The sequence below is a fragment of the Callorhinus ursinus genome, unplaced genomic scaffold, assembly GCF_003265705.2.
Source record: "Callorhinus ursinus isolate GAN/ISIS: 27379988/994484 unplaced genomic scaffold, GSC_fseal_2.0 scaffold26, whole genome shotgun sequence".
In the NCBI taxonomy this organism is placed as follows: domain Eukaryota; kingdom Metazoa; phylum Chordata; class Mammalia; order Carnivora; family Otariidae; genus Callorhinus; species Callorhinus ursinus.
In genome coordinates this window covers 17,645,450-17,657,748 of record NW_027397088.1, presented here as the reverse complement: position 1 = coordinate 17,657,748, position 12,299 = coordinate 17,645,450, and the positions used below count along the sequence as shown (strand labels likewise).

General features: G+C 45.0%; 1 protein-coding gene and 1 pseudogene across 6 annotated transcripts in view; one reads left to right on the top strand and one right to left on the bottom strand.

Annotated features, from left to right (window-relative positions):
* The window catches only part of KIF13A (kinesin family member 13A), a 205,226-nt gene that overhangs the window by 167,409 nt on the left and 25,518 nt on the right, over positions 1-12,299 (top strand). For 4 of the 6 annotated variants that reach the window (XM_073877617.1, XM_073877615.1, XM_073877619.1 and 1 more), the window contains exons 21-27: positions 7-168; positions 692-865; positions 3,115-3,266; positions 5,158-5,290; positions 5,475-5,621; positions 9,417-9,455; positions 11,095-11,194. In XM_073877617.1, the coding sequence (XP_073733718.1) occupies positions 7-168; positions 692-865; positions 3,115-3,266; positions 5,158-5,290; positions 5,475-5,621; positions 9,417-9,455; positions 11,095-11,194 (907 nt within the window). The remainder of the gene's footprint in view (positions 1-6; positions 169-691; positions 866-3,114; positions 3,267-5,157; positions 5,291-5,474; positions 5,622-9,416; positions 9,456-11,094; positions 11,195-12,299) is intronic. The other 2 variants (XM_073877616.1, XM_073877621.1) reach the window with 1 other exon arrangement.
* On the bottom strand, positions 3,623-4,378 carry LOC112838120 (small ribosomal subunit protein uS3-like; annotated as a pseudogene).

Sequence of the window (12,299 nt, the reverse complement as noted above, 5' to 3'; positions counted from 1 at the left end):
CCGCAGGTTGCTGGGCGTCTCCACGTGGAAGTGATGCGAGTGACAGGGGCCGTCCCGGAGCGCGTGGTGGAGGATGACTCCTCGGAGAACTCCAGCGAAGGCGGGAGCCTTGAAGTTGTGGACAACAGCGGGGAGGTCATTCACCGGGTCAGGAAACTGACATGCCGGGTGAGAGGACAGGGTGGGCGGGCGCCGATAAACCACCGTGTTCAGCCAGAGCAGTTCGACAGAAGATCTTGGGAGTTTTTTGTAGAGCGTAGTAAACGATAAGCTTTCTGACCACAAATACCATGGCGGGCAGTACTTTTTCCAGAAGTAGAGCACACTTTCTGATGCCAGTTGATGAAATTTTAAAAAGCGCACGTGCTTTTGGCTGCAGGAAGTATACATTGTTCAAGGAATCGTGCTTTTCTAGTAAAGGTTGCTTCTGTGTCGGAAGCTCAGCCACTAGGAAAATTTGAGAGGATGTGTATGTTTGTTGCCAGGCTCGCGTGCTGCAGTGGTGGTCCTGGTACAGACTGATTATAAGTGGAACCCTTCACGTGCCAGATGTTTTCACATGTCAAACAGATAACTGATTTACGTATTTCAACGCTGACTCTTAAAATAGAAGTTTTGGAAGTAAGCATGCGTAGGTTAATGTTTTCTCTATCAGAATTACATTGCATTTTTTTTCTTTTAATCTCTTTAGGTAAAAATTAAAGAGGCAACTGGGCTGCCCTTAAACCTCTCAAATTTTGTCTTCTGTCAATACACATTCTGGGACCAGTGTGAATCTACGGTGGCGGCCCCGGTGGTGGACCCCGAGGTGCCTTCGCCTCAGTCCAGGGACGCCCAATACACCGTCACCTTCTCTCATTGTAAGGTATGGGCGCCATTACAAGATGAGTTACACGGGAGGCAATGGACCTGGGTGCCATTCAAAACTCTTCTTATAACTTACAAGTTCCCCCCATAAGAATGTTTAATAAAGGTAATATGTGTGTTGCACTTTTTAACCTCAAAATGTACTTCAGTACAAATTCAGTTGTTTTGTTTTTTAAAGATTTTATTTATTTATTTGACAGAGAGACACAGCGAGAGAGGGAACACAAGCAGGGGGAGTGGGAGAGGGAGAAGCAGGCCTCCTGCCGAGCAGGGAGCCCGATGCGGGGCTCGATCCCAGGACCCCAGGACCATGACCCGAGCCGAAGGCAGATGGTTAATGACTGAACCACCCAGGCGCCCCTCAGATGGGAAGTTTTAAAATAAAATCTGGGGGTGCCTGGGTGGCTCGGTCATTAAGGATCTGCCTTCGGCTCAGGTCGTGATCCCAGGGTGCTGGGATCGAGCCCCACATCCAGACTCCCTGCTCAGCGGGAAGCCTTGTTTCTCCCTCTCCCACTCCCCCTGCTTGTGTTCCCTCTCTCGCTGTTTCTGTCAAATAAATAAATAAAATCTTTAAAAATAAATAAATAAAATAAAATAAAATCTGAAAGCCCTTTCCCTGAAGTCTTAGGCCCTAGAGGTGTAATGGCTAGTGACATTTGTATACATTTTGATAAACTATTTTCTGTGCCCTCCAACTTTTATCTGTGTGTGGTCAATATATGTTCACACAGCAATGGGCATAGATACAGTCTCTTACCATCATGCATGGCATAACGTCTTTAGAAATTTTTTTTTTATAAAAAATGTGGTCACGTTATGTATATTGCAGAATTAAACCCTTTAATATAGGTGAACCTCTTTCCAATCTTTGGAATATGGTATAACACTCCAAGCATCATATTCTAATGTGCCAAATGAGTTTTTAAAGAAAATGTCAGTGGACAAGGTGAATTTTTGGTGACTGTTGCTTGGCCTTGTCGTGTGACCATCAGCCACCCTTCCTGGTTTTCACATCAGACTGCCCACAGGTTGTTTCTGACTGACAGACAGACACTATGTTCTGTTGTAATTTTGTTTTTCCTTGCACAATTCTTAACAGATACTCCAAATCCTTTCCTTTGGAAATTGTGCTTTTTCTCTCTGGCTCTACACCTATCAAATTTCACATAGGTAAAAGACTGTCAAGTCTTTCTTTTTCTGAAAACAAATAGTCCACTCTTTTTTTTCTTTCACCTATATTCACCAAGTCTGTTTCTCAAAATCCTTGTGAGTTACTTTTTGGTTATTGTTGTCTGAATACTCTCTTAACTAGTCCCCGTCTTTCTTTGGATCCACAAAGCTGTTCCTGTAGAAGGATGAAGCCTGAATTTTAAGTACATTCTGGTTAGCAACTATTTTGATAAACGCTAGTCACAGAGACCTTGGATTCACTGTGTGACCTTGGATTCACTGTGTGAACTTGGGGTTTTTTTCATCAATAAGATGTGTAGATTGTACTAATTGATCATTAGTTTGTTTTCCTTCTAAAATTCTGGCTCTGTCTCCAAATACAATAAGTAAGAAGGTAAGTAGTAGAATGTTAAATCAACACAGCACAGGTCTTTCCAGAATTGAGAGCTGTGGAGTTGCCTTCACCAGAGACTTCACTAAGATGCTGCTGGGAAGATTCTCGGCTTGGCCCCTTGCCTGCCACTTTGTTCAGGGTGATTTCCATACTCCGCAGTCCACTGGGCGTTCATTTCCTCACACTCCTCTGTCTGCGTTTTATGATGAGGAGCTGGAGCGGGGGAGTTTCAGAGCAAGAGCACAGAATCATGAAGATAATCATCGGAAATTTAATTCTGTTCACAGTCTCCCAAGCCGTAGCAAGGAGCAATCAGACGTTCTTTTTTTGTGATGTGCTGATTAGCCTACGGTGGCGGGAGTTCTCAGTGGTCCTGCAGAACCACGAAGGAAGCAGGTGTGAGGTGCGGATTCACTCACAAGCACCGTGATGCAGGACAGGACGCTTCCTTCAGTGTCCGCCCTGATTAAAGAAGGGAGTTGCACTCAATCCCTCCTTCCTTGCTAGTATAAGAGCTAGTATTCCGGGTTTTTAAAACAGCACAGGTGGTTTTCAGGTTGGGATCAGACTAACCCACCTCCAAAGTGGATCTCTACACGATGGAAAGGTAAAAACGGAAATTGCACAGATTGCTCGGTGCGTGATTCTCGTTGCTCTTCCCTTGCTCCCACTTGCCCCAGGACTACGTGGTGACGGTGACAGAGGAGCTCCTGGAGTTCCTGTCTGATGGAGCCCTGGCCATTGAGGTGTGGGGCCACCGCTGTGCTGGGAACGGCAGCTCTGTCTGGGAAGTCGACTCCCTTCATGCGAAGACGAGAACGTTGCATGACAGGTGTGTACTTGGCTGAGCTGATGCAGGCTCAAGACTGGCACTAGGCCAGAGGGTGAGAGTAGGGGTCCCCGGTCCTGCCTCCTCCTTGGTGAAATGGGAACGATAAAAGGAACTAGCAGGCATCAAGGACATCAGATGGGGGAAGGAAAGCCTTTTCAACAAACGGTACTGAAACAACCGCGTATCTGCTGGGTCAAAACCAACCTGGATCTTGGCTTCACATGATACACAAAACTTATTTTGAGATGGATCAGAACGTTTCATGGGAAAGATAAAACTGTAAAGCTTGTAGAAAAAATAAAAACAAAAACCAGGAGGATATTTTCCTTTTTTTTTTTTTCTCTTTTTGGAAGCTTTTATAAAAGTCTGTATAGAGCAATATTTAGACTCCAGATTCGGCTGCCAAGGAGCACCTGTTGTGCTGTGGGAACTGGCTGGGGTGTGGCAGGCTGCTCCAGCTTCCCATGTTCCACAATGGAGGTGCTGGGCAGTATCTCACCTTCGGGGTCCTCAGTGCTCACATGGTGAGGCACAGACCTCTTAGGGCCTGTCTCATCACAAGGGTCCCAGGGAAGCACAATCTTCACTTTGTTGCCCAGCACATCCTGTCTGAGCAGCAGTTGACAGGGTCCCCACTGGTAAGCATCAGGCCAGCCACAAACTTGCTGGATTTGGCCCTTTGTCCTCAGAGTTTCCTGGACACCAGGACCTCATTGTTCTTTGACCCCACTCTCCACGATGAACCACTGCACGCCATGGCAGACCCGCCACACAGCAAGGTGTCCTAGGAGCTGGTCACGCAGAGACTTGGCCTGGGTGATAGCACATGGACCTCCCATGGCCACCTTTTTAGCATAAAGCTCTCCACTGCCCTCGGGGAAGCCAAACCTCTACTGAACCACTGCGGTCAGTTCTCAGGTCCACCAGCCCTTTTCCCCAAAAACTGCGCATCCTGGTAGCCGAGATCATGATTTCTGTCCCGGTTCCTGTTACTCGTACCTCAGCTCCAGAGTAGCCATCTTCAGCCACCTCCTCAGTGAGAAGCTCATTCACTTGAGCTTTGAAGATGCCATCGGCCACGAGCTTCCCCTTTTGGAAATTTGCCCCGTCATCTTGCACAGGAGGATATCTTCTTGGAAATTTGATCCTTTGCCTTTTCTGTGACCTAGCAATCTACTCCTGGGTATTTCCCCAAGAAAAATGAGAATGTAAGTCTGTAAACAGACTTGTTCACAAATGTTCATGGCAGTTCTTTTTATAATATCCCCCAAACTGCCAACAACCCAAATGTGTGAGAACGTTTGATAAACAAATTATACTACTAGTCATGTAACGAGTATTATCCAGCTCTGTTAACAAGGAGAAGGACAATGGATACCCATCTGAATGAATCGCAAAAACATTACGCTAAACCAAGAAAGCCAGACCTAAAAGGGTACGCATAAATGATTCCCTTTTTATGAAATTCTAGAACAAACAGAACTAATTTATAGTTACATGGCCGCTGCGGGATGCTGTGGGTATTGAACACGAAGGGGCGTGAGCAAACTTGCAGAGGCACACGATGGGGTAGTGACAGAGGTGTCTGCATTTTCTTTTTCTTTTTTTTTTTTAAAGATTTTATTTATTTGAGAGAGAATGAGAGAGAGAGAGAGAGAGCATGAGAGGGGGGAGGGTCAGAGGGAGAAGCAGACTCCCCGCTGAGCAGGGAGCCCGATGCAGGACTCGATCCCGGGACTCCAGGATCATGACCTGAGCCGAAGGCAGACGCTTAACCAATGGACAGCACGATGTCCAGCCCATAGTAAGAGCTTGGGGTGGTGGCTCCTTCCTGTTGCTCGTGATGTCCCTGGGTATTGACGTTGCTGTCCATGGGCACGTGTTTGCACAGGTGGAATGAGGTAACACGGAGAATAGAGATGTGGCTCTCCATACTGGAACTGAACGAGCTAGGAGAATACACCGCAGTGGAACTTCACCAGGCAAAAGATGTCAACACGGGAGGCATCTTCCAACTCAGACAGGTACTAGGCTTGGTTTTCTTTGTTTTTGTTTTCTCTTTGTCCCACCCTTACACACCGTTTCTGGGAATTTTCTAATTGTGGGCTTCTGTATTCCCTGATTCTCTTCTCTTCCTTTGTCCTGTTCCCCCATTCCTTGCCCTTCCCACTCCTGGCACCCTTTGCCCCCACCCCCGGCCCTCTGCAGGGTCATTCCCGGAGGGTGCAAGTCACGGTGAAACCCGTGCAGCATTCCGGGACGCTGCCACTCATGGTCGAAGCCATCCTGTCTGTCTCCATTGGTTGCGTCACTGCCAGGTCCACCAAGCTGCAGAGAGGGCTGGACAGTTACCAGGTAAGACCAGCACTTTGGAAGTAGTCTGCAGCGAGGACCAGCTAATGCATAGAAAGGTAGTCAGTGATCTGGGATCGAGACCTTTGGGGAATATGACCGAACTCCTTGTCCTGACCTTATCTGTAGCCCTCCCTTCACATTTCCATCCATTGCCTTTTTTACGAGATTTGTGAAATACTATACCAGCTTAGTGCTGATTAATAATAATTTTATTTGTAAACACACATATGAATGATAGGTTACTCATTTACTTCAGGCAGATTTCATTTTCTGTCTGGCTCCAGTTAGGTTATGTTGGATATTTGGCATGGCTGCCTGGCCCAGTCCACTTTTATTAATATAAAATTGCCCCCATACACTGGCATAATTTTTTTTTAAAGATTTTATTTATTTATTTGACAGAGACACAGCGAGAGAGGGAACACCAGCAGGGGGAGTGGGAGAGGGAGAAGCAGGCTCCCCGCTGAGCCGGGAGCCCGATGCGGGGCTCGATCCCAGGACCCTGGGATCATGACCTGAGCCGAAGGCAGACGCTTAACGACTGAGCCACCAGGCGCCCTACACTGGCATAATTAAGCAGTTCTTTGAAAGCTTTCCTTTTTTTTTTTTTTCTCCCAATTAAAAGTTGTCTTCATGATCATTTTTGTCCATTAAATCCTCCTTTACTAAATCTTCTGTTCTCATTTTAAAATTAAAAGATTGGGGGGCACCTGGATGGCTCAGTTGGAAGAACATGCGAATCTTGATCTTGGGGTCGTGAGTTCCATATTGGGTGCAGACTTTATTTTTTAAATAAATAAGTAAATATTTATAAAAAGTGAAAGATGAAACATCAAAGAATGAATCTTCATGTTACCAACCCCATCTCTTCATCACTCCGTGAGAATGAACTTTGAGATTAGGAATTTGCCCGCAGTGGCCTGAAAGAAGGCATGTGCTTTCGCTCAGTCCCCAGTTTACTGTCGGGTATGAATTAGGGGAGGAATCAGCCCATCGAACTCTGGCTGCCTCACTACCACAGGAGAGAGGGAGCACGCCCTGTTGTGACGTTTCTCTGTGGCGTCTGGGCAGAGGCCCAGCCTGTCTTGAAAATGATTCATCTTCAGTCTCAGTTTCCTTGCACTCCCTGGCATTCAGGCAAAGACTTTCTGAAAGCCAGAAGGAACACTGGCTTGGCCTATGAGGCCTTAGGAAGGCATAGTTTTGTCAAACGCTGCCTTCCCTGTCCCAGGCCAAAATTGCCCCTGGTTCTCAGAGCCGGAGAGAGTATGAAGTAAGGCCTGAGGACAGTCTTGTCTTCTAGGGTAGGCTTCTCCCCCAGACTTTTCCTCATGTGTGGAGTAGGAGACTGGGTTATATGGATTCTCATCCCAGCTCAGTCCCTCACTCAGCCATCAACTTTGGGGGGTGCTGCCGGGCCTGGTAGAGAGGTCGCCAGCCTGGAGCCAGGGGACCTGGATTCTTCAGTCTAGCACGGCCTTCCTGGTTACCTTGTTGGGATAATGCAAACCTCTCGTTCCCCTTCTCTCTTCTCCAGAATGATGAAGGAGACTTAATAATTCCCTGAGATCCCAGTCTATACTAAGATTTTGTGGCTTAGTAAATCTCTCACCTTAGATAGAACTCTGAATTTATATCCTAAATCAAGACCTATAAAACAGGGATCACCAACTGACTCATGTTCCCATTTGAAGAACCTTATAAAGATTGATTATTTGTACTTTTAAAACTGCTCTACCTCCTAAGTTAAAACTCGTTTTTGTCAAAATTCGAGCTTTCTCCAGTGCTAAATGCTCTTTAAAGAACATAGTGCCAGTCATGCAGATTTAAACTGTGACTATTTCGGGGCGCCTGAGTGGCTCAGTCATTGAGCGGCCAACTCTTCATCTCAGCTCAGGTCTCGATCTCAGGGTTGTGAGTTCTCAAGCCCCCTGTTGGGCTCCACGCTGGGCATGGAGCCTGCTTAAAAAATCAATAAACTGTGGCTAATTTTTTATAAAGATTTTTTAAATTTTATTTATTTTGGAGAGAGAGGACAGAGGGAGAGGGAGAAAGAAGTAGACTCCCCGCTGAGCACAGAGCCCGGTGTGGGGCTCGATCCCATGACCCTGAGATCATGACCTGAGCCGAAATTAAAGACTCGGATGCTTAACTGACTGAGCCACCCAGGCGCCCCAAACTGTGACTATTTTAAAGCTCTTATTTTTCTTTGCAGCCATGCTCAAAGTCACATCCAGAACTTATTTTGTTGACGTAGTACTTTAGAAATATTCTGATGCAGTAGCTCAAGCCAGTCCAGAATATGCTGATTTCACAAGTTATACATCATGAAAGCTCAGGCTAGTTCTCAGTTAATAGAAGAATCTCCCTAGTCTAGAAAATAGTAATGATAAATTCAAGCTACTTGTACTTTATTCAGTAATATGGGGAATTAAGTCAAGAAAAATTACTTCAGTGGGTATCTGGCTGGCTCAGTTAGTAGAGCATGGGACCCTTGACCTCAGGGTTTTGAGTTTGAGCCCCACGTTGGATATAGATATTACTTAAAAAATAAAATCTTGAAGAAAAAAGAAAAAGTACTTCAGTATTAGGCATGCATTTAGTAAGTTAGTTACTCAAATGATAACGGTGGGTTCCAAACTTAAAAAAAAAAAGTAGATTTTGAAATCTATGCAGAGAATGTTTAACTGTATTTTTAAAGCACTTTTAAAAAAGCAGTATATATTGAAGCATACTTACATATGAAAGTAATGTAATTATATTTTTAAAGCACTTAAAAAAAAAGGTTTGTCTTTTTATGACTAGACCACTTCACTGCCTGTTTGAATATTAACCCTCCAGTAACTAGAAAAAAGCCAAAGATGATCATTACATGGGCCAGGGTTCATATTGAGTAGAACCTGCCTCCCTGTAGATGGTTATTTTCCTACAAATGGGAGTTTCCTTATTCTTCTGTCTAAGGAAACTTGTCTCAACTAAATCCTTTTATTTTCAACATGGTGGTTTTGTTTTGCCAAATGTTTTTGCCAAAATCGTTACTTTATACAATTATTGTAAACTCTTGCCGTGGGTTTAGGACAGTTCTGATTTTTCTCAACTGATTGGTATGATGCTAACATAACCAGTAGTGGACAACAGTGGATCCAATATTCATCATGGCGGGCTGTGTTCTTGAGACCGTTGTACGCTGAGGAAGCCTGTCTGTGAATAGCCTGAGGCTCCCGGTGGGCTTTGACCTGTGAGGGTTTCCTCAGTGCATGTGGTGTGGTGCAGGGGGAAAGGACACTGAGCGGGGTAACCAGCAGTCTGGCACCCAATCCTGACCCTGCCACCATTTGTGTGATCCTTGGGTTAAAACATTCATCCTCCGGGGCCCCTTCTGCCTCACAGCTAAACTAAGAGATTGAGCAGTAGAGTCTAGTTCTACCATTTTGTCCTTCTGAGTCCGTTCCAAATCTCAGATAGCCCACCCAGAAATGCATATGCGCCATTCGCATAATGACAGGGTAAGGCCTGGCCCAGTGAGGTTGATTCCTAGTCCCATCGAAGAGAGTTCTTGTTTTTTTTTTTTTTAAATGGTTGCTTTCTTTATTAAAAACATAACAAAACAAAACTCAAATTCTTAGAGGCGAGTGAATTAAATCCACTAAACCTTGCAATTCATTTAAATGTTTTATTATGCTGGGTGTTCCGTGTGCTGTCCATTGTAATGTGTGTGTTACGCTTAAAGAATTACCTGTGTGCTGTTTGAGAAACAAAAATGCATGTCCTTTGTGTTTATTTTTTTCCTCCCAGAGAGATGATGAGGATGGTGATGATATGGATAGTTACCAGGTATCATTGTTGCTCTCGTTCTGTGGCATGGGGCACAGCTACTGCTAATGGCTAGCATCTGCAAAGCACAGGGCAGGGAGGAGGAAGGAGGATCATGGAGCAAGAATATGTAGACTCTCACTCGCTTTGGATTTGCTTTAAACATAATCAGGGATACAATACTATTGCCATAGATTTCTCTGTCCGTTCAAAATGTACGATCGGATACTGCATTGCTGCTATGCTATCTTGAATTAGCTTGTAAAGACTTTCGAAGCAAGACCATTATCACTGTATTAAGTTAATGATTTTAAAAACCGTGGAATCGTCCATCCACAATCTTTCAGTTGAACCTTGTGTTTTCTATGCAAAACTGCACTTCGTGCCTCACGTCCAAGAGAGTAGGACTGTTCTAATATGTAGTTTTAGTTTAAAAGTCTCTTGCTGGATAGGAAATTGAAAACATGTCATGCACATAGTTTAGTTTGGGTTAGCCAGCTTCTTTCTGTCATTAGGACCCAGCTTAATTATACATAACTTGGAGAATTTAAATCTCAGCTTTTTCTTTTTGGAAATTCAGAAAAAAAAAAAAAAAGGCACCTGTGACCTCATCCCTAGTCAGCACTGGCCAGCCTCCTGTCATGGAATGTGGGGTGATAGGAATAGGCAAGGCAGCAAATCAAGGTGAAGTTTTCTGGGTTTGGTTCCCAGTCTTTATACTCATTCTCCACAGTTTTCCTGGGGTGCCTTCCTGTATGTGAACTGTGGGTACATTGTAGATAGAGCCTCAGAAGTCCCCTGCCGTCCGCTCTTAATGCCACGTCTTAAGGGTTAGACTGGAATGAGGCAAGTCAGAGAGCATTTTGAGTAGAATTGATGGGTTTCTTTCCCTCATAACTTTACTAAGAAAGAAAACAAGCAAACGAAAACCAGCTTCAGGGGTGAAATCCCAGTCTCCCCTTGGATCTCAGCAATGCCATTAACTAACGTCCTGCTGCTGTCTGTGCGCTTCCGGCCACGTTGTTCACGGCCAAGTCCCAGCGGCTGCTTCTGGGAGTTCTTAAAGCATGGCTGGCTGCATGTTGGCTGTTTGCATGGGAGATTTTTGGTGAGCCTTATGGTAGTGGTTGGAGGTAAAATCTTGGCAGCAAGTTTGAAAGGTTCTCTGCTGATCTGTTCTTTGCATTTCAGAAAATACATGTTTCGAAGCCATTGAACGATGAACTATGAAAATGCCTGTTTTCTCTTTTTCCGTTCCATTCGCTGTTCCATGATTTGGGCTCTGTTCATGGTGTCCTTCTGCTTGGAATCACACATCCTTTAAATGAATAGCTCTGATTTAAACACACACACACACACACACACACACACACACACAAGAATCATCCCCACAGCTGGTGTAGTTTGAGCTTCTCTTGCTTTTAAGTATAATTATCGTTTTGGCAATCCAGGGGCTCTGATTTCTGAGTAATGGGTTCCTTGATCAGCATGCTGTGTTTCTGAGGCCTCTTTGCTTTCTTGCATATTAATCACACAGCGGTGTTCAATGGCCTTTCCGAATGAAAACTTTCCTGATCCATGTAAACATCTTTGCTTAAAAAAAAAAAAAAAGAGTCGTCTATGTATTCTACAGGAAAATGTTTTCCCTCCCCAACATCAGGAAGAAGACTTAAACTGTGTGAGAGAGAGGTGGTCTGACGCACTCATCAAACGACGAGAGTACTTAGATGAGCAGATTAAAAAAGTCAGCAATAAAAAAGGTATGTGAGATTAAACTCTTTCCTGGGAGTGGCCTTTTCCCTTCTAGACAGTGGTCGGGACAATATGTTCTTAGTGTTCTGACCTCATAACAATTATAGACAGTAGTGACTCCTTTGGCATGGTATCGGATTGGAAAGTAATAAACATTCATAAGCCTCTGAGTGAACTGTGACGTTAAACGTTAAACTCGCATTTAGTTCTGAAGAATGCAAATGCCATCAGAACCCACGTGTCCTTATGAGGCATTCCGGGCTCCAGACCTGGGACTTGACAGCAGCTCTCGGGTCACACGTGGCAGGTCAGCACCCAGCTCCTGTCGGGCGGCAGCGATGCGCTCAGCTGGTGCAGGTGGGCCTCCTGGCCACTCAGCTCCAGGGATGCAGTTTGCTTTTGCTGGTGGCAGCCATGTGGGCTCCAGGGTAGAGCTATGTTCTTAAAACCCTCAGTTTCTCACCCCAACTTGATGGTCCATGCATTGTGGTGGGTTTTGCATCAAAGGACACATTATGAGTGTTCATCCATTTCAGGTAGAAGTTAGCAAAAGCTCCCCGCTCAGTAGGACATCTTGGCTCAGCGTTCTTGATGTCAGTTTGTAGCAGCTCAAGCTGCTGATGGAAACTCGCTTTGACTCTACCCAGATAGCTCCAGGGTGGAATTATGAATCAGAGGGTTTCAAAATATGTTCTGTAAAGTCCCTTTAGTAAGGAACATAAAGGACAGTAAAGTTAGTCTTACAGAGTGTGGTGTGTTTTAATCCTCTGTACAGTAGTGTATAGTTTTATAATGCAGTGTCACATCCATTATGTCACTGGCTCTTCCCAACAAGAGTGTAAAGTAGACGTGACTTGTGTGAGCCCTATTTGATGGGTTAGGAAGCCCAGACTTGTCTGTCGAGTAACTTCCACAGAGTGCAGAACCAGGAAACATAACCCGTGTTCTCATCCTGATGCTCTCTCCATTTCCCTACCCGGAGGTCCATCAAGTGAGAATCCTAGCCTCTCTGAGCGTGTCTGGGTGCTCAGGCTGGAACTTCAAAGCCTCCCATCCTCTTTTGGAACATCATGGATGTTCCAGCCACTTGGGTATGTCACCAAGTGAAAACCT